This window comes from Macrobrachium nipponense, chromosome 31 (assembly GCF_015104395.2).
Source record: "Macrobrachium nipponense isolate FS-2020 chromosome 31, ASM1510439v2, whole genome shotgun sequence".
Lineage (NCBI taxonomy): Eukaryota > Metazoa > Arthropoda > Malacostraca > Decapoda > Palaemonidae > Macrobrachium > Macrobrachium nipponense.
The window spans coordinates 22,795,044-22,817,543 of record NC_061093.1 but is presented as its reverse complement, the minus strand read 5'-3'; the positions used below and the strand labels follow the sequence as shown (position 1 = coordinate 22,817,543).

At 38.6% G+C, this 22,500-nt stretch overlaps 2 protein-coding genes across 2 annotated transcripts in view; one reads left to right on the top strand and one right to left on the bottom strand.

Moving 5' to 3' along the window:
- LOC135206786 (rhodopsin, G0-coupled-like) overlaps window positions 1–22,500 on the top strand; it is a 135,138-nt gene that overhangs the window by 9,458 nt on the left and 103,180 nt on the right. The window contains exon 2 of the mRNA XM_064238280.1: window positions 12,939–13,165. Within this exon, the coding sequence (XP_064094350.1) occupies window positions 12,939–13,165 (227 nt within the window). The remainder of the gene's footprint in view (window positions 1–12,938; window positions 13,166–22,500) is intronic.
- LOC135206691 (bestrophin-4-like) overlaps window positions 1–22,500 on the bottom strand; it is a 514,714-nt gene that overhangs the window by 395,639 nt on the left and 96,575 nt on the right. The window lies entirely within an intron of this gene.

Sequence of the window (22,500 nt, the reverse complement as noted above, 5' to 3'; positions counted from 1 at the left end):
CCCTTTTTGGGCTGTCTTATGTCCTGGCACCGCTGGCTTTGATTCGTCAAACTCTAGGCCTATCCTTGGGAAGGGTGGAGCCATAATTTTCACACGATCCACCTTTGAAACAAGGAAGCCTTGAATTTCCCTCGGTTATATTAAACAGAAGGCTCTTGAGAAGGTCCACCTTACATTAATTCTCCGACACTCAAAGTGTCACAAAAGTTGGGCACGCCAAAGAGTTACTTAATCTTCGGAGATGAGGCTTACAGAGTTTCGGGGAGATGGAAACCAGATGCCTGACGGCTAAAGACCTGAGTAACAAGATCCTTTCTTAAAAAATCATTATCCGTTCTTTTCCCATTTCCGTGCCATTCTCTCAGTTCTTTACAAGTTAATGCCTTTGAAATAATTTCCTTGATTCTTTAACGACACTGTAACACACACACACACACACACACACACACACACACACACACATATATATATATATATATATATATATATATATATATATATATATATATTACATTTATAGTAGTATAGTCCAAAGCAGCTCTAATCTTTTATAGCTGTTAAGTGGAAACTTAAATTTTGAAAGTTTTTATGAAGTCTTTTATTTTTATGCTACTATAAGGGCGTTAGAAGCATGAGGAAAAGGCCTGTTAAAAACAGCGACCCCGACCAGGGATTAACCTGAGAAGAAGAAGGTGGTATTCAGAGCAGACATGTAGCTGTATAATGGAATGCTTTCTCTCTGTTATTACTAACATTTAAACGCAGCATTTTAATTAAGCTACAAGACGTAGTTTCGTGGAATAAAACAAATAAACAAATCAACGAAAACACCGAATCGAATGGAAAACATTCCTCAGCAGACATCGCCTTTCTCTTACATTATCATTCCAAGAGGAGAGCGCTTAGATCCTCGGGAACACGCGGGATGGAATCAATTATCAAAAAAGTTTGTTTTGTGTGGAATCAATTATCAAAAAAGTTTGTTTTGTGTCAGTTACGGAAAGAGGGAACGCTAAATGTAGATTTGAAAGGACAACCACAAACTTCGACTTGGCGCATGAAAATTCAAGTGGAAGGAAATGTTTACCTTTGTGTTGCTCCAAAAGATATGTCTTATTTAATTGGATACCGATAGTAGGACGATTATAATAATATATATATATATATTGTGCCTTATATAATTGGATAATTGGATACCGATAGTGGGACGATTATATATATACGTACATACATATATACATACATACATACATATATATATATATATATATATATGTGTGTGTGTGTGTGTGTGTGTGTGTGTGTGTGTGTGTGTGTGTGTGAGTCTGTGTGTGTGTTTGTAAATGTAATACCCACAATGCACTCTTAACTTCTCACATTTTTTGCTCTTTTTGGATATGCTTGTCACTACAAAGCCTCGAGATCCAACTTCCAAGAAATATGAAAGAAATCGTGATGTCCAGTACCAGAAAACAAACCCACGATACCACAATCACACTGCAGGACATCATGATTTCTTTCATATTTCTTGGAAGTTGGATCTCGAGGCTTTGTAGTAACAAGCATATCCAAAAAGAGCAAAGAATGTGAAAAGTTAAGAGGGCATTATGCTATTACATTTACATATGTATCTGGTAAAAATAACCAGTAGATTCTATATATATGTGTGTGTGTGTGTGTGTGTGTGTGTATGTGTGCATAACTGAATCATGAGAATGTGGAACATGATGAACCTATCTATCTATAATATATAAAAATGGATGTATGTATGTGTGCCACATGCACTTACATGCATTGAACAATTTCAACCAAACTTGGTATATATATAACTTGGCAACAGGTAAAGAATACTGTGGGAGTAAGAAATAACTGGCACCAAAGGGGGTGTGTAAGGAGTGGGAGTGGGAGAGGGGTGAAAATAAAATTAACTGAAAATGATAGATATTAGTGTCTAGTTCCATAGTTTTTGAGGTCGCTGTGATTAATAATGACACTCCCTATGTGATTCAAGTCCAATATCCAGCCACAATAGGGAAGGGGGTGAATTAGTGGGAAGGGAGTGACATGTAAAATAACCAAAATGAAAGATATTAGTGTCTTATCCATAGTTTTTGAGGTCGTTGAGATGAATAGTGACACTCCCGAGGCCCTTCAAGTCCAAGCTCAGCTCTGATAAGGAGGGGGTGGAAAGCAGAGGGAATGGGGTGATGTACAAGTAACCGAAAACGACAGATATTAGCATCTAATCCATAGTTTTTGAGGCCTCTGAGATGAATAGTGATACTTCAGATGCCCTTTAATTTCTTGTTCAGCTCCAATAGGATGTAGGGGTGGGCTTAAAAAGGGTGTGAAGGGGGTGCCATGTAAAAAAACAAAAAAAATGACAGATATTAGTGTCTAATACATTTTTGAGGTTGCTGAGATGAATAGTGACACTTCCAATGCCCTTTAAGCCCAAGTTTAGCCCTTTATAGAAAGGGGAGTGAGAAGGGGATGGGAAGGGGTTGACATATGAAAATAACAGAAAATGACAGATATTACTATCAAATCCCTAGTTTTTGAGGTTGCTGAGATGAATAGTGACGCTCTCAACAGCCTTCAAGCCCAAGTTCAGCCCCAATAGGAAAAGAGAGGTGAGAAGGGGTGGGAAAGGGGTGACATAAAAATAGCCAAAAAACAACAAATGTTAGTATCTAATTTATTGTTTCTGAGATCGCCGAGGTGAATAGTGACACTTCCGTTGCCCTTTAAGTCCAAGTTTAACCCTGATAGACAGGGGGGTGAGAAGGGGGCGGGAAGGTGGTGACATCGAAAAATTACCAAAAACTACATTTTTAAATTCTCTGACCTACTAGAAGATACAAATCCCAATATGGTAGTAGGCATCTTGTGTGTTCTGGGGAGCTGACCGCAGACTTTGCAAGTTGGTCAGCTTTCTCATTCCCAGCCACCCCAACATGAGAAGGCACCCAACCGAACTTTATTTCTTTCCCTCTTCTTTTTAGTAAAAGCAGCCATTCCAATATATCTAAAATCAGAGGGTTTAAAGGGTTAAAAGATTCCAGCAACTGAAGAACACTTCTTGAGTCACAATATATAATAAAATTACTTTCATTCCATATTAAAACTTCCTTTAAAGCCTTTAAAATTCCATATAATTCTGCTGTAAAAATTGATGCAACTGATGATAGCCTGCCGCTTCTCTCTACATCAGGGAAGGCTACACCAAAGCCGACGCCAGCATCTGACTTTGAGCCATCCGTGAAAACTGCAGTGGAGTTATCATGTTGCAAAGAGTGTTCTAAAAATATTGACTGCATGGCCTCACTGGACAATTCTGTCTTGGTAAAATTAAAATATCTACAAAATTTTACCTCTGGAAAGTTTCAGTGGGGACTAACTGAGTATTTTGCTGGTAAAATCTCAATTCTTGGCATATTTAATTCACGGACAATAGAATTTACTCTAAAACTGAATGGATGAGGTTGCTTGGGGTGACTTTCATAAAACTGCCAATGCCTTCCATTTCTCATACAAATGCTGGTTAAAGACTTAGGTAGCCTCTGGAATCTATACCAACTCCGAACCAGCAGACGCTTATAATGAAGATCCAGTGGCACCTCATCAGCATCTACAAGCATGCTCTCGGTGGGAGATGATTTAAATGCTCCAGTACACAACCGTATTCCTCCATGATGAATTGAGCTGAGCATTTTAAGGCTATTTGGCTTCGCAGAAGTGTACATCTCACACCCATAACTTAATTTTGAAAAGACCAAGGCTTTATATAATCTCAACATCTGAGTTTGGTCTGCACCCCACGAAGTGTGAGACACGACTTTCAGCAAATTCATTGCTTTCAAGCATTTTGCCTTAATATATTTCAGATGTGGAATCCAGGTCAGCTTGCTATCAAAAATCAATACAAGAAACCTTGTTTCACCAACACATAGAATTCTCTGCATATGAATGAATAGATCTGGATCAGAGTGGATTCCCCTTATACGACAAAAGTGCATAGTTACAATTTTACTGGCGGAAAATCTAAAACCATTAACCTCAGCCCACTTTACTATATTATCACTGCAGAGCTGAAGGCGGCGTTCAGCCACTGCCATCCTTGATGCTGCAAAGGAAATCGATAGGTCATCAACAAAAAGGGTATATGTTATATATCTGGGGGAATTATTTTAGAAACCCCATTGATTACCAAGGCGAACAAGGTTACACTTAAAACACTTCCTTGTGGTACTCCTTCTTCTTGATTGAACACATCTGACAATGTTGCTCCAACCTGAACCTGAAATATCCTATTTTTTAAAAAAGCCTTAATAAAGAGGGGCAAATTGCCTCTCAGGTTGCATTCATAAAGGACCCTCAAAATGCCATATCTCCATGTTGTATCATAAGCCTTCTCTAGGTCAAAGAAAACAGTGATGTGATGCTGCTTGTTGGCAAAAGCTTCACATATTGAAGATTCCATTCGTACCAATACATCAGTTGTGGAGTGCATACTCCGAAAACCACACAGAGCAGGTGACAGATATTTACCTCTTTCCAAGTACCACATCAATCGTGTGTTCACCATTTTTTCCATGATCTTACACAAACAAGATGTTAATGCGAAAGGACGATAATTTTCTGTCTTGAATGGATCTTTTCCAGGTTTCACAAATGGCAGTAATTTTAACTTCTCCCAAAGCTTGGGGAAGATATGTTCTCTGTAAATTCTGTTAATTAGGCTTAATATGAAAAGTCTGGTATTTTCAGGGGTATGCTTAATCATTGAATATGTTATTTCGTCCAGTCCAGGAGCTGATTCATTACATTTATTCAAGGCTGATTCAAATTCTCTAATAGTTAAAGGAGCATTGTATTGCTCATGTCTTAAGGTATTAAAATCAATTTCGACGTGTTCCATTATCCGTCTTTGAGCTGAATAGGGTCTATCATAATTTTTCTTCACAACATTAGCAAAATGATTAGCAAACTCATTTGCCACTAACTGGGGGTCTGCTACCTCGCAACCATTCATCTTGATAACTGGAGGTTGACAAGGAGTGAACTTGCTATTTTTCTAACTCTTCCAAACTAGAGTCAGAGGAGTTTTTGAATTTAGTGAAGATATAAATATAGTCCAAGATTCTTTTCGTGCTTTTTTGATTTCCATGCGAAAATGAGCTCTCGCTTTTCGAAATTCTACACGATAATACTCACATTTTCGTCTGCGGTATCTGGTGAAGGTAGATCTCATAGTTCTATGAGTTTCCTGGCATTTACGTGTCCACCAGAGAACTGGTCGGCAAACAAATTTGCCCGAAGTCCTAGGTATAGATTGAAGACCAGCTGAGAACATTATTGTATTAAAAAGTCAAGAGCGTCATCTACACAGGGAAAGTCATCAGCAGAGTCATCTATTGAGTTGTGCTCCTGGAATGTTGACCAATCAGCTTTACCAATGTTCTATTTGGGTAGCCTTGAAGATGGGGGACTTGATGCTACACTCACCACTATCGGAAAATGGTCACTGGTAAATCTATCATTTATAGTTCTCCAATTAAAGTCAATAAGACAGTCATCACTACTTATAGATAAATCAATTGCTGATAACGTGCCTGTTTGAAATATGAAAATGCGTAGACTCCCAAGAGTTAAGGATCCCCACATTTTCATCTTCTGTGATGGAACCTAAGCACCTTCCTCTTTGATTGGTGATGATGTCACCCCAAAGAGGACTTCTGCTATTCATATCTCCCAAAATAACAAAAGGGCATGGTAACTATTGAATAAGACATTTAAATTCATTGATGGGGAAGGCTTCATTAGGTGGTAGATAAAGAGAGCATATTGTATATTTTCTTTGCAAATGGATCTGCACACCTATCACTTGCAATGCTGATCGGATACTGATAGGATTTTGTGGGGTGTCATTTCGAACATACAAAGCGACACCACCATGGCTTCCAATATTCAAATTATAGGTGGAGTGATAGGATGTATACTCTCGTGGGCTGGGGCACATATTATTACCAATCATGGTCTCCTGCAGAGCTATACAAACAGGAGACACTTCTGATATGAGCAGCCTTAATTCTTCCCATTTAGATCTTAATCCCTGACAGTTCCACTGTAGAAAATTAATGAGTTTACTTCCCTTTAGAGGCTGTTAAATTAGAGCCTCTTTTAAGAGCTTTCAGCTTACTGACTTGCTCCTTATTTCTGGAAGGAGACCGATTATTTATGGCTGCCTTCCTTTTCAGAGGGTTATTGGTCTCAGGAACACCAGACAAGGCTGATGCTGCCTGAGGAGGGGTGTGAAGGTTGGACATTGGTGCATCCTCCAAAGGATCAGAAGCACCATTTAAAGCTGGTACAGCCTCCAGTGAGGTGGAAGTGCCAGGTACACCCGGCACAGCCTCCAGAGAGGCAGGAGTCCCAGAAATCACTGGTTCTGCTTCCATAGAAGCAGAAGTGCCAGAAACCACTGGCACTGCCTCCAAAGAGGCGGGAGTGCCAGAATCAACTGGCACTGCCTCCAAAGAGGCAGGGGCACCAGGAATCACTGGCGCGGCCTCCGAAGAGGCAGGAGCGCCAGGAGTCACTGGCGCAGCCTCCGAAGAGGTATGAGCGCCAGCAATCATTGGCGCCGCCTCCAAAGAGGCACGAGTACAGGTCGTAAATGGTTTTTTATTAACATTAGTTTTGGTGACATTGATATTTCTTCTTCGGTGGCAGCAACACTGGAAAAGGATATTCCTGGTCTAATGTACTGACTCAACACTCTCTTTTGCCTCTCCAAATGTGATACGCTCGGTCACCCTTAATGTCTGAATTTCTTTTTCTATGATGTATACATCACAATTAAGTGAAGATGATGGATGATTATCTCCACAATGCATACATCTGGCCTCCTTATTACATATGCCATGCTCTGGTTCACTGCATTTAACACAAGTAGCAGGCTTGCCTTGTAGTTTCTGTCGACATGACCCCAACATATGTCCGAATTCTTGACAATAAAATCTCCTCGGTCTTGGGATATATTGTTTAACCTTGAAACGTAACCAGGCTGCTTTCACTATACTAGGCAATCAGGTGGAATTGAATGTAACAATTAAATTGGGAAGTGGGACTAGGACTCCATTTATCTTCTTCATTCTTTCAATTCTTATTACCCCTTGATCCCTTAATTCCTCTACGAGCCTTTCCTCAGAGTATGTCACAAGCTGGGGTGCATACATCATGCCCTTGGAGTAATTCAAAAAAGCATGCACTGCACACTCCACTTTAATTCCTCCTAGGTGAGATAATGATTTTAGCTTGTCACTTTCTTTTGCCGAGGCAGATTCCACTGTCAGCTTTCCTCGTCCCTCAGAAGAAATCTTAGGCTCTCGGCCACAACACTTCACGATATCTTTATATACATTAAAAATGTCACAATCAGTCTTCCAAATTAAAAGTCAAATATTTATCATACGAGTTTTCAAACATTCCGGGTCCTATTACAGATACTAAATTTTTACTAAATTTCCCTTTACTCTGTACTGGAGTAAGGTTTTTTGGAGTTTTCCAGAGGAAGGTTGTCAGGGGAGGTTCCAGCAGTCATTAACTGTGCTGATTCACCGCCATCAAAGGGTCCAGGGGTACTTGAATCTTTAGTTTTTAATTCCATAAAGATTTAAGTTAAAAAAATAAATAAACCTGAAAACCTTGAAAAGATATCATCAGCCTTTCATGGATTTTATTCTTCCACTAATGGCACAAGTGAGAACCGACTCCCAAATGTCCGCGTCCCTACCCTACCCCATAGGGGATGGCACAACATGATTAGAGTGGCCCAAGTGTAAGCCAAACCCACTTGATAGGACTGAGAGTTTTACCAGAATACAATCATCCCCACCCTAATCACATTATGGGCAAACTGGACAGAATGCCGAGAATCGAATCCGCAAAACTAGACCCCCCTGGAATCCGTGGTCCAGCCCTGCAAAATAGTTCCCCTTGATATCACTCAGGTTCGAACATTATCGGGCAGTTGATGGTCCTGCCAGGGTTCCCACTATTTAGCTTCAGATATAAAACCCAGTCCCAGCTATGATATCTTTTCTGTTTACCAGGTTCAGTAAATTTAAGCAAAGGTGGAAAATTCCACATGATTAATTCAAAATGCTAGTAAAAAAAAAAAAATATTACATGAAGGAGAAGGATGTAGTAAGAATGAAAAAATTGCAGAGAGAAGGAAAAGTTCTGACTAATTTAGTTGGATCAGTAGCTGGGCCCCAAGGACCAGTGAGAAAGCAACCCCACCAGGCATCACGGCCCAGCTGCTGGTCCCTAAGCACCCTACCCACGCCAAGGGGTCAGCATCTAGGGGGTCGATGCCCTTGCAATTCAAGTTCAGCCCCGATAGGAAGAGGGGTGAGAAGGAGTAAAAAAAGAAATGTCAAAAATTATGTGTGTATATATATATATATATATATAATATATATATATATATATATATATATATATATATATATATATACATACCGTATATGTATACTTCTATATGTGTATGTGTGTGTGATTATGTAAATAGGCAGATACGTAGGCTACGATAAAGTTGGATATCAGTAATTATTAAGCATCCAATACATTTTCACAACTGAGTGAAACGAGTAATGATGAAGAAGAGTTTATCAAAGAGTAAAAGTAAAAGTGTTACAAATGATAAACTAAGATAGATAGATAGATAGATCACCCTCCAAATATTAAAGTGGAAGTAATTGCATGAACGTTTTGAAACAAGCTTTTCTCATTCTCATGGGAATGAATTTATGAACTTGTTAAGCCAAGGTCTCGTCTTGAACTAATTACATGAACTTGTTGAGCCAAGTCCCCATAATGGAACTAATGTGTTAACATGTTGAGTAAATACCTATCATGGAATTAATTACTTGATCTTGTTGAGCCAATTCTCCTTCATGGAAACAACTGTTTGAACTAGTTGAGCCAAACTCTCTCTATGGAACTAATTACTTGATCTTGTTGAGCCAATTCTCCCTCATGGAAACAATTGTATGAACTAGTTGAGCCAAGTTCTCTTTATGGAACTAATTACTTGATCTTGTTGAGCCATTTCTCCTTCATGGAAACAACTGTATGAACTTGTTGAGCCAAGTCCTTTTCATGAAAGCAATTGCGTGAGATTTCATTCGCTTAATGTTATCTGGCGTCGCTGCACAGATGGTCACTGACACCGAAATATGTTGGGAACAGAATGTCTAAATCAACTTGCTTTGCATAAACAGATTCCAAGCGAAGACGACATCAAAAGAACAGCCTAAGAGGATTATGAACTTATGCGAGTTTATGAAAGTCAAATATGAGTGAAACACTCACAGGCTGAATAATGAATCAAGACGTTTGACGCAGAATGCAGAATGCAAATGAGCTCATTAATGCTTCTGCGTTAATTTCGAAAATTCTCCTTTTTTATCAAAACGTTGCTTAGCACTACAAACTAAATTATGCCAAAGTGACACATCAATAGAAGAAGGTTTTCTGAATTTATCACGTCATAAAAAAAATCTCAAAATTTAAATTTTGATATGAAAGGGTTCCCGTCACAGGATTAAGAGGATCTTTTCTGAAATGCACTGGAAGTCGTGCAACTGGAGCTTCAAAAGTTCAAGCGAAGGTGCGATACATTACTACCCTCATACTACCCTCCTTCCTTGCATTTTGATATATTTTTATCTATTTGTTAATCTATTTCCCTTTACCTCGTCTTACTTATTAATAAACGCCATATTCTTTAGAAACTTGAATTTCAAGAAAATGGCCCCTTTGGTGGGCTTTTTCCATATGAATAGGGTTCAACTTCTGAATAATTAATAATAATAATAATAATAATAATAATAATAATAATAATAATAATAATAATAATAATAATAATAATAATAATAATAATGAACTAAGGAACCTCCGTTACGAGGCTATAATATTGACAATTAAAAGCCACAGTAGGGTTAAAGCCACGGTAGTTTTAAAATATATTATTGTACAATGCTAAAAATTACTAGGAGAGACCTTCGGATACTGCTCCGTATCTTTCTTCAGTCCTTGACTAGGACTGAAGAGGGATACTGAGCAGTATCCGAGTCTCTCCTAGTAGTTTTTAGCATTGTACACCAATATTTTTCAACACTACTGTGGCTTTTAATTATAAATAATAATAATAATAAGAGCATCAAGGAAATAGATACCCTAATCCAGACTGTAAGGATTGTATCTGGGGACATCAGGATGGAGTTTGGAATAGAAAAATGCGCCTTAGTCAACATACAAAAAGGCAAAGTAACGAGAACTGAAGGGATAAAGCTACCAGATGGGAGCAACATCAAACACATAGATGAGACAGGATACAAATACCTGGGAATAATGGAAGGATGGGATATAAAACACCAAGAGATGAAGGACACGATTATGAAAGAATATATGCAGAGACTCAAGACGATTCTCAAGTCTAAACTCAACGCCGGAAATATGATAAAAGCCATAAATACACGGGCAGTGCCAGTAATCAGATACAGCGCAGGAATAGTGGAATGGACGAAGGCAGAACTCCGCAGCATAGATCAGAAAACCAGGAAACATATGACAATACACAAAGCACTACACCCAAGAGCAAATACGGACAGACTATACATAACACAAAAGCATAGAGGACTGCGTCAACATCGAGAACTGAGCACTGGGGCAATATCTGAAAACCAGTGAAGACGAGTGGCTAAAGAGTGCATGGGAAGAAGGAACTAATAAAAGTAGACGAAGACCCAGAAATATACAGAGACAGGAGAATGACAAACAGAACAGAGGACTGGCACAACAAACCAATGCACGGACAATACATGAGACAGACAAAAGAACTAGCCAGCGATGACACATGGCAATGGCTACAGAGGGGAGAGCTAAAGAAGGAAACTGAAGGAATGATAACAGCGGCAACAGATCAGGCCCTAAGAACCAGATATGTTCAAAGAACGATAGACGGAAATAACATCTCTCCCATATGTAGGAAGTGCAATACGAAAAATGAAACCATAAACCACATAGCAAGCGAATGCCCGGCACTTGCGCAGAACCAGTACAAAAAGAGGCATGATTCAGTGGCAAAAGCCCTCCACTGGAGCCTGTGCAAGAAAACATCAGCTACCTTGCAGTAAACAAGTTGGTACGAGCACCAACCTGAGGGAGTGATAGAAAACGATCAGGCAAAGATCCTCTGGGACTATGGTATCAGAACGGATAGGGTGATACGTGCAAACAGACCAGACGTGACGTTGATTGACAAAGTCAAGAAGAAAGTATCACTCATTGATGTCGCAATACCATGGGACACCAGAGTTGAAGAGAAAGAGAGGGAAAAAATGGATAAGTATCAAGATCTGAAAATAGAAATAAGAAGGATATGGGATATGCCAGTGGAAATCGTACCCATAATCATAGGAGCACTAGGCACGATCCAAGATCCCTGAAAAGGAATCTAGAAAAAAACTAGATGCTGAAGTAGCTCCAGGACTCATGCAGAAGAAGAGTGTGATCCTAGAAACGGCACATAGTAAGAAAAGTGATGGACTCCTAAGGAGGCAGGATGCAACCGGAACCCCACACTATAAATACCACCCAGTCGAATTGGAGGACTGTGATAGAGCAAAAAAAAAAAAAAAAATAATAATAATAATAATAATAATTAGTATTATTGACAGATATTGCTGCATCAGCTGCATTCAACTTGTAAATAGTCTTCTCTATTTTTCTAATAACTGCTTTCTCTCTCCTATTACAACTGGCGAGTATTGCGCCGATATGATTCATAAGGAAGAGTCAATTTCAGGGATATTGTTGCATTAAAATTTATTTATTACAGAATAAATAAATAAATAAATCAAGGTATAAGATTTATTTGTTCACTTTCTGTAATAAATGAATTTTAATGCAACAATATCCCTGAAATTGACTCCTCCTGATGAATCATATCGGCTCATTACTCGCCACTTGTGATAGCAGAGAGAAAGCATGATATAAAGAGAAGGATTCGCCACCAAGATTCAGTCCTCCAGCAACCATGGCTGTGATAATGCCCTGGCAGATCTGGGCGAAACGTCGCGTCAAGAGAGAGAAAGAGAAAGAACAACTTGTAGTAGCAATAATAAAAAAAAAATATATGTAATTCAATATGACTATACCAGATTTGACGATCCCCTTTGGCACGTTGCTTGCCAGTTTTAGCAACGTTGAGAAATCCTTGATAAGGAAAAGAGAGAAGGCTCTATACAAAATTAATGGAGCTGATGCAGCAATCCTTTTTAACAAGACTGATTTGAAAGAGAGTCTACTCCAAAAAAATAATAGTAATAATAATAATACTTAGGAAGCAGACCCTCTCTAGAGCATACTTTATTGAAAGTAATGACTACTTCAGCAATGTTTCGCTTGTAGAGATTCTACTCTATTTTTCAAATAGCCTGTTTAAGTAGTACTGGAAAAGCCGCTATTCGAAAAATAGAGAAGAACCTCTTCAAGGGAAACGCTGCTGAAGTAGCCATTACTTTCAATTTATTAATAATAATCTTACTATAATGGGCGTAATGTCTGTCCGTCCGTCTGTCATTCAATCACAGCCAAACGGCTGATCCGATGGGCATGAAACTTGGCAGGGTTATAGTGGCGACCCCTAAGATAGTTTATAATGGGGTTTCATCCTACCTCACCCACCCTTCGAAGGGAGGTGGGGGTTAGAAGGGATTCCTTGAAACGGAGTTGGTTGTGCCCGTGAAACGAGGCTGGTTGAGCCCGTAGACTTAGTTACTGAAGAAATTTACATACATAATTTCTGTATACATATGTTTGCTAGTTAAAATAATAATAATGATAACCCAATTGTCTATCTATAGGTCTCTCATCCACTATCGGCAACTCGATGTTTGTGATGGTCCTTCGTCGGCGCCTGCGAGCCCTTTGCGACGGACAAACCATCCTCTTACTGAATACAGCCTTTTGTGATCTCGGCATCTCTCTCACGGGTTACCCTTACACCACCGTCAGCGCCTACGTCGGGAGGTGGATCTGGGGGGATACCATGTGCCGGGTGTCTGGATTTCTCTGTTTTACGCTCAATGAGGTAAGGAAGGAACATCCTGGAATCTTGTTGTATTCTCAGTGAAGTGAGGAATAAACATTTGGGAATCTTGGAAACTTTTGCTTTACTCTCAGTGAGGTAAGGAATGAACATTTGGGAATCTTTCGTTTCGCTCTGTGAGGTAAGAAATGAATATTTAGGAATCTTTTGTTTTGCTTTCATTGAAGTAAGGAATGAACATCTGGGAATCTTTTGTTTTCCTCTCATTGAGGTAAGGAATGAATATCTCGGAATCTTGTTTTACTCTCAATGAGGTAAGGAATAAACATCTGGGAATCTTTTCTTTTACCCTCAATGAGGTAAAGAATGTTTAGGAATCTTTTGTTTACTCTCATTTAGGAATCTTTTGTTTTGCTCTCATCGAGGTAAGGAATGAACATTCGGGAATCTTTTGCTTTACTCTCAGTGAGGTAAGGACATTATACTCTGGATTTACTCTTCTTCTCTAAGTGAGGTAAGAATATACATTTTGAACATATTTTTACTCCAAATAAGGCAAGGAATATTATGAGCTCTCGATTCCTCCGTTTAAACTCTCAATGAGGAATCGAATATGAATTTTGAATCTAACTTTAAACTCTCAATGGAGCTATGAATGTCGATTCTGAATGCCTCTGAGGCAAGAAATAAACTGCTGTTTTTCAATGAGCTGGCTTTATGCAAACAAGGGCTCTTGCTCATTGAGCAGCCCATAAAGGAAATAAACATTTTGGATAGCCCTGTTTTACCCCCAGAGAAGTAAGGTGTAAACTTTTTGGAATCTCAAGTTTTATGTTCAATGAGGTAATGACATGTATATATATATCTATATATATATATATATATATATAGATATATATCTATATATATATAAATATATATATATAATATATATATATATATATATATAAATGTATTATGTTGTGTCGTTCTCTATATCTGAAAAACTGTGGAAGTGACTTACTAGCACTCCTAAAAGGCCTTGTCAGAGAACAGAAACATAAGAAATATATATATATAAAAGATAAACATATATGTATACATATTATATATAAATTTAATATATATATATATATATATATATATATATATATATATATCCGTATAAAGAAATATTCCAGCACTAGGGTTTATAGCTTCAGCTACACGACGCGCACTAGGAAACTATATTTTCAAAATCAATAAACATCAGAGGCAGGTATTACAAAATCAATGGAATGAATATACCGTCTTACAGCACATGACACGAAACTCAATAGAAACTAAACTAATGAGTTAACTATACGGCCAGTAAACTAGAGAATGAACAAGGTGTGATCCGACCTCAAGCTTACTCGGGGGGAGCGTGCTAAAATATACAGGCAAATTGCGTTGTTTCACCAACATGAAAATTAAAATAAACACGTTATATTTTATTAGAAATAATTACTTCCTCAGTGGACGAGTGGGTTGCGTGCTCGGCTATCAGTTTGGTAGCCCGAGTTTGCTCCGCTGCTGCCACTGAGGAAATAGAGGAATTTATTTCTGGTGATTAGAAATTAATTTCTCTATTTAATGGGGTTCGGATCCCACAATAAGCTGTAGGTCCCGTCGGTAAGTAACCAATTGGTTCCTAGCAACGTGAAAGAATCTAATCCTTCGGGCCAACCCTAGGAGAACTCTTAATCAGCTCTGTGGTCTTGTTAAAATAAGATATACTTAACTTTCTAAGAAATTATTCTGTACTGTTTAACATGCACATTATATATATATATATATATATATATATATATATATATATTACATTTTCATTCTAATAAGTAAAACATTAAGTTCTATCACAAAATTCCCGTATCTTTAACTCAACAGGAAACATCTTTTTCAGACCTTTTTAGGCTTTCCTACCCCCTCAACTACAACAACAACAACAACATGAAGGAGATGATATAACTAGGAAAATATAACAAAAACATAACGGGGCGCATGAATAAAAGAAGCTTATTATATTCTCAAAAAACTAAACCAACAGTAGAGCAACTGAAAACTATGAGGAAATTAAATAACGGTAGCCTTGTAAAGGATCATCTTTAGGAACAAAGATTGAGAGATTAAAACGTCGAGGACAGCGCTATTCAATCGAGGTCGTAAGGAGCATAGTCGCGAGCCGCACCGCGGAATTTCGATCCTATAGCTAAGAAAGATGAATTGGTCTAGAATGAGGAAACATCGACTTGACAGAGAGTAGTACATGGTCTTATCAAACTATGCTCTTAGCTGGCGGAAGGTGGCATGACAAAGGTTTTAAATGGGGTATTCAGAACAAATAATCAGCCGTAATAAATTCTTTCTCTATTCATGTATGTGTATACGTAGTATACATACATATATATGTGTGTGTATTATATATACAGATATATGTGAAACACAAAATTACCATGTCGTTACTTCAAAAATGTGGGGTAAGATTCACAGTAAAGTACGTTACAAAAGTAGTGTATTGAAGATATATATATATATGTATATATATATATATATATATATATATATATATATATATATGTGTGTGTGTGTGTGTGTGTGTGTGTGTGTTTGTTTTTTTGTATGGTGTTTTTACGTTGCATGGAACCAGTAGTTATTCAGCAACGGAACCAATGGCTTTACGTGACTTCAGAACCACGTCGAGAGTGAACTTCTATCACCAGAAATACACATCTCTCACTCCTCAATTTGTGTGTGTGTGTGTGTGTGTGTGCACCATGCATTACCTAACGCGCAACAATCTTAACAGACATACAAAAGTAACCCTCGTGAAAATGGATTCTCTTTGTCTTGCACTTCCGAGCACCTTGAGTGGAACGTCAAAGAAGGATATCCAAGCTCTCCGCTGCTTTATAGACTATGGAAATCTGGTGTTTTTCTCCTCTACCTAATACCCAGTCTTCTTCAATCTCATCAACGTGAAAGCCAACCCACGAAGCTCCATTTTCGAGTAAAATATTCTCCATCTATTTTTTATTCACGGATGCCAGACCGTCTTGACTTCCACATTATTATTTGATTTCCGTATCGTAAACGTATTTGTCTTTACCTTGGATCGTCGGAGCGAAATGTTCAGTGAAAATCGAATTAAAGTCGTCCTTGTATCTCTGGAAGATCTACTTCTTGGGAAATTCAATTTTTTTTTCTTTAGGAGAGTGCAATGGCTTCTTTAACTGCTAACCTAATCAGTTAGCATGAATTCAGTAATCGTTTATAATCATCAAATGACGAAAAGCTGCGTAATGTGAGAGCTGTGTCAGAGAGCAGGTATTCTTCGAGAATAATGGCTGACGTACATATTTGATATATTTTCGTGTGTTTCTGTTATTGTAATCATTTCTTCGGATTCCAACTATGGTATGTTCCGATTTACAACCGTCCTCTTTTATTTGTGATATCTGCAAAATCTATGAAAATAAGAGATATACGTTATTGTGCTCAGCTTCGGAGTTGCCGAATACAGATACACCCAAGTTTCCTAGTTTTGATAGCAACCGGGTAATCTCTATGACGAAGCTTTTTGCAACCTAATGATCATTTTGGCTTAAGAAAAGCATGAAGTTATATTTTAAGTAAAATATTTGCCGCCTATGACCGTTGCTTAGCATTTGTCCAGAGTAATCGAAACTTCGCTAAGATGATCAGATTCATCATAAACATCGAATGATTTATTTACGCCGTGTGCCTTACGCGGGGCACTGTAGGCATTACTTAATGTTCTTTGCAGCGTCCCTTCGGACCCCAGCTGTAACCACTTTTATTCCTGTTACTATACCTCCGTTCATATTCCCTCTCTTCCATCTTACTTTCCACCCTCTCCTAAACAATTGTTTCATCATTATTTTCGCCACTGAAAGATCTCATAGGCCCCAGCGCCTGGCCTTTGGCCCAAAAGTTTATATTCCAGCTCCAACTTGGCCAATTGAATTAGTTTCTATTTTTTCTAATAAGGTTGAAGGCCCACTACGTGTTTTAAAGGCGAACGTTCTGTGCAGACCAGCTGTCTCCAGTCAGGAATTTAATCAGAGGAAGTGGAACTATTCTAACAGGCTTTCCATTGGACCTCTTTACATCCACTCTCTCCCGCCTGTGGATATACCTCGGAGAGTGCATCAGGCTCTTCACTGATCGCAAGGAGAGGTCACTCTGCTCAACAGCCATCGATATTAAACGAAGCATTCACACGGGAGGTCGCGACCAGCCCACGACTTCTTGGTCTAGTCTAACCCATCAATGGCAGGATCATTGACGCTTCAACGAACCTCCTCTTTGTCTCCTCCTAAGGGTCCCGGTGGTTCTGGGAGGCAATTCGTCACTAGGGCCTCCAACGTCAGAGGTCTTGGTCAGAGGCAGACGGAGCTTTTCGAGTTTTCTGTAGAGCGTATAATGCTATATGAAACCTTCAGCCATGGCCCGGCGGTGGCCTCTGTTGGTACCTATAGCGCTGACAGACGTACGATTATGGCTAACTTTAACCTTAAATAGAATAAAAAAAAACTACTGAGGCTAGGGGGCTGCAATTTGATATATTTGATGATTGGAGGGTGGATGATCATCATACCAATTTGCATCACTCTAGCCTCAGTAGTTTTTAAGATCTGAGGGGGGATAAAAAGGACTCAAGTACCTTTCTCGAGGCCCGGCAGAAGGGACGCCTGTTCTCAGAGTGAGCAATCAAACTAGAAATCCGAAGTGGCTGTTCAAGTGAAACCGTACAATGCTATTATCCTCGAGGAAGCTTCTAAGAAGCTTTTAAGCAAAACTAGGCAATCTACAAAGGCTTCGTACTTCATTATCTTCAGGGAAGAGGATAAATTGATGCTTAAAAGATACAATTTCAGTCAAGGAATTACCAGTAAATGGAAAAATTTGCGCGTAAGAAGAAATCAAGACGAAGATCTGCGTAACCCATAACCAGGTCAAATTTTAAATGGAAGTAAAAACGAAAATCAATTTTGACAAAGATTCTTTCAGATGAAAGAGGTAGAGATATATTTTCCGATATTCATCGCAAGTATATTTAATCTCAAAGAATTAGCGCCCTCTCTTTCTCTCTCTCGTATCAGAAGAGATAAAGATTGGTATTCTGTTTTGATGGTAGTGTGTATAAATGATGATCATTTAATGTGTGTGAATAAGTGCTAGGGAGAAGTGTGAAAAACAGCGGTAAAGAGAAGTTTCAGTGGCCGATAGAACACTGTTACGAGAAATACAAGAAGAGGTAGTTAGCGTAAATCGTAGAATAGGATAATTCATAGCATAATGATTTCCAAGAACAGTATCAAAACTGTCGGAGTTCGGCTTCGGAATTGTAGAGGTAATTACCGACGAGGGAGGAAAGACGGAGAAATGGAAAGTGATCATAAAAACGACGAAAGTGAACGGGAGCCTGTTCGGAAAGGAGTCTCTTACAGCAAAAGCCATACATGAAAATAAAGGTGAAATTGATGTTAAGTATATCTTAGTTTTACCAGACCACTGAGCTGATTAACAGCTCTCCTAGGGCTGGCTCGGAGGATTAGATATTTTCACGTGGCTAGGAACCAATTGGTCACTTAGCAACGGGACCTACAGCTTATTGTTGGATCCGAACCACATTATATAGAGAAATTAATTTCTATCGCCAGAAATAATTTCCTCTGATTCCGCGTTGGCCGAGCCGAGAATCGAACTTCGGACCACCGGACTGGTAGCCGAGTGCGAAAACCACTTGTCCAACAGGGAACTATTGAAACTAATGAAGAAAATTCAACTTGTGCGTGTAAAAATTGGAACGAGGAATTCCTGCGTGAAAAGTTGCCAAAAATACCTATTTCAGTGGTTTTCCCACAGAATAGGAAAGAATAGGGCACACAAAAATAGGAAAGAATTCAGCGCTGAAAATAATATTGAAACAATTGTTAGGAAAGGGTGGAAAGTACATTGGTAGAAAGAGACTATGCACGGAGGAACAGTAAAAGGAACGAAAGAGGTTGGAGCTATACAGACGGGACGCTGTAAAGAACCTGAAGTAATGCCTACAGGGCTCCACGGGAGTCACAATGACAGCCTACCTCCAGCTTAAGCGAAGCGCCTGCTAAAACCTACGTTTCAAACAGACCGTTGTTTCCATATCGAAAATTCAAATAAATACAATATATTTTATTGGAAATCATTTTTCTCTACTGTTTAAAATGCACATTATTTACTTTTTACATTTTCATTTCCATAAATAAATCATAAATAAACTATCCTAAAATTCCTGAACTAATAACTCAACGTGAAACACCCTTTTCAGACTTTTTTTAGATTTTCCATAGACCTTTCCAAACACACCTCCCCCCAACAATAACAACAACTACTAAGTAGTTTGTAAGCTTACTCCCCGAGTAAGTGAAAATGGGATAATTTAATCACGTGCTCATCCCAGATGAGAGCTTTACGTGCTATCAAAAAAGAAAAAAAAATTAGGGGGACGCCCTTTAAGCAAAAAAAAAAAAAATCATAATCAGATTCTTCCTAGATTTTCTTTACACTGTACATAATTTTCATTTGATGGCCAATTCGACCTACCTTGGAAATGATACCGAAAGGAATAATAAGAGACAAGAGGTTCGTCCGTCACCTTCAACGAGTGCTCTACCATGACGAACCACTTATCAATTATAATTCCATCTTCGGTATTATCTCCGAGTTACGGCGAAGAGCATATCAGACGAAATTTATAGCTCAATGTTTTTGAATACAAAAAATGTCACAGTGTTAAAAACAATTCGTATATATATATACATACATACATATATATATATATATATATATATATATATATATATATATATATATATATATATATGTGTGTGAGTGTGTGACTAGACGGATAGATACATACACATACATATATAAATATGTGTACGTGTATGTATATATATATATATATATATATATATATATATACGTATATATATATAATGCATATCTTCTTTCCCACCAGTATCCCTACATTAAGGGGTCGGTTGCCTGATGCGCCTTCTCCGCTGCCTTCTATCAAATGCATCATCAGGCATGGTCTATTGTTTGACAAAGAGGTTTTTACGACTGCATGCCCTTGCTGTCTTCAACGACAGTTATCGGCGGTGGGCCTCGTCTTTGACTAAAAAGTCCACCTGGAAGGCATTTATGTAAATCTTTTGGGGAATGAAAGAAAAAGTAATTTTGAGCAGAAATGCCCTATAAACATATTCATTTTAAGGCTTTCTTTGTCGGTGAGGAGAATCTTAAAATAACCGTTACCATTAGCACTGTTTTCACCCGATGGAGTTGGTAGCGAGAAGTCTGAGTAGCCTGGGCTGGGGAGGGAGTGGTGGTGCCGTATAGGACGAGGATGGAGGAATTAGGCTGATGTGAATAAAGTACATCCCAATAAAATGTATTATTTAAGTTTTGAAAAAAAAAATACATGCATCATTGAATCTGTTTCACTCCCTATCAGTGGTATTCACTGGACACCGATAAATAAAGTAAAAGAAAAGTAAGCCTAATTGAACCTCTCATCCATCAAAGGTAGGCTTGCTTATTCATTAGACACCTATCAAAGATTTCAAGTGTATTTTTAGAAATCTCTTCCTCTCCATCTTAAGTATTCATCAGAAACCTAGTCATGATTCCTGATTCAACACTATCGTGACGATGCGGCAGAACAGAGCACGCTAGAATACAGGGTTCACAAATGAATGTTGCTCCGCAACATTTACACTACTTACTTGACACATAAAGCCATACGTTACCACTGTTAGCTAATTATTTAAATGAGATTACTTGCAAGAATAAACATCATATTTAAGAGACTATCAATCCACTTCTCTCATTCACTTCAACACCATTCTCCCACGCACATCCTAGGACACTCCAATCATCATAGTGTGAAAGCAGCACTAATGATAACAGTTATTTGAAAATTCTCGTCACCGACAAACGGAGTCATTAAAATGCTTATGTTTATAGGATATTTTCTGCTCAAAATTATGTTTTCTTTCATTCCCCAAAATATTTGTATAAACACGTGTAACACCCTGTATATATATAAAACATTTAATATATGTACTATGTATGTATTTCCATGTTCACCACGTTTTATACATTACTCTCAGTCCCCATGAAATAACACACAACGGACTATACAGCTCCTCAAATGGTTTTCCTTCCTATCTCTTTATTATATTTTTTTACAAAGTATCGTAGAGTCTAAGTCCTTCAAAGAAATATGAGATCAACCCAGCACGTGGAAGCATTTTTTCCAAGCGTGAATCCGTCATCTCGAGTTATACAACTGGCGCAGTATTATCAGGTCCGTATTGAATCACACAAGATTGTTTATAAACCTAACACAGAGGAAAAATGCAAAAAGAAAGTCAGTGATGAAAAATCGCCCTGTTTCCCATTTATCAAGATCCTGGAGAAGCTGTGTCGAAAGAGAACTAGTCTCATCTGCATTTCCAACGTAAAACTTTTTATGGGCAGCTGCTGTGGAGAAATGTTTATGTTTCATGGAATGAAAAGACCTTTGTCGTCTAATTTTTCCAGCAAAAAATCATTACTCCAAAGGACTCTTCCTAGAAGACAATAATGCCTTTGTCCTTCATTAAGGGAGGAGGAGGATGGAGGAGGAGGAGGAGGAGGAGTAGGAGGAGGAAAGGAAGGAGGAGGAGGAGGAGGAGGAGGAGGAGGAGGAGGAGGAGGAGGAAAGGCAGGAGGGAGGAGGAAGAGGAACTCAACAAAGACCTCGATCAGCGTCGCGATCAACTCAGTTACTTTAGCTGCAAAACCTCCGCCTCTGAAAATTTGCTGGAATATAGGAATGGGACCCATGAGGTCATTCAGCGCTGGAAAGGATATTGACAGTAGGAAGGCTTAGGAGGTGTCACGGGAAGAAAACCTCGCGGTTGCACTTTGAAATCACTGTTAGGAGAGGGTGGATAGCGAGATGGAAGAAATGTAATATGAATGGAGGTACAGTAACATGAAATGAAAGTAGTTGCAGCTAGGGGCCGAAGGGAGGCAGCAAAGAACCTTGAATTATACCTACAGTGCACCGCATGAGGGGCACTGCCCCACCCCCAACAAATCCCCCACCCCCACGGGTAATTATAACTAGTTCCTGCCTATTTTCATCTGTAGTTTGAGAGGGAAGAGAATATGTATATCTCTAAGTTGTACCTAGAAGAAGGATTCCTCTAACTCTGATTATTAGAGGGGCTTTTATCCATTCATGTTTATCATATACAGCTACTACTATCTTTTTTCTATACCTTGTTAGCTAGAAAAAAGACATGTTACCCAAGTAT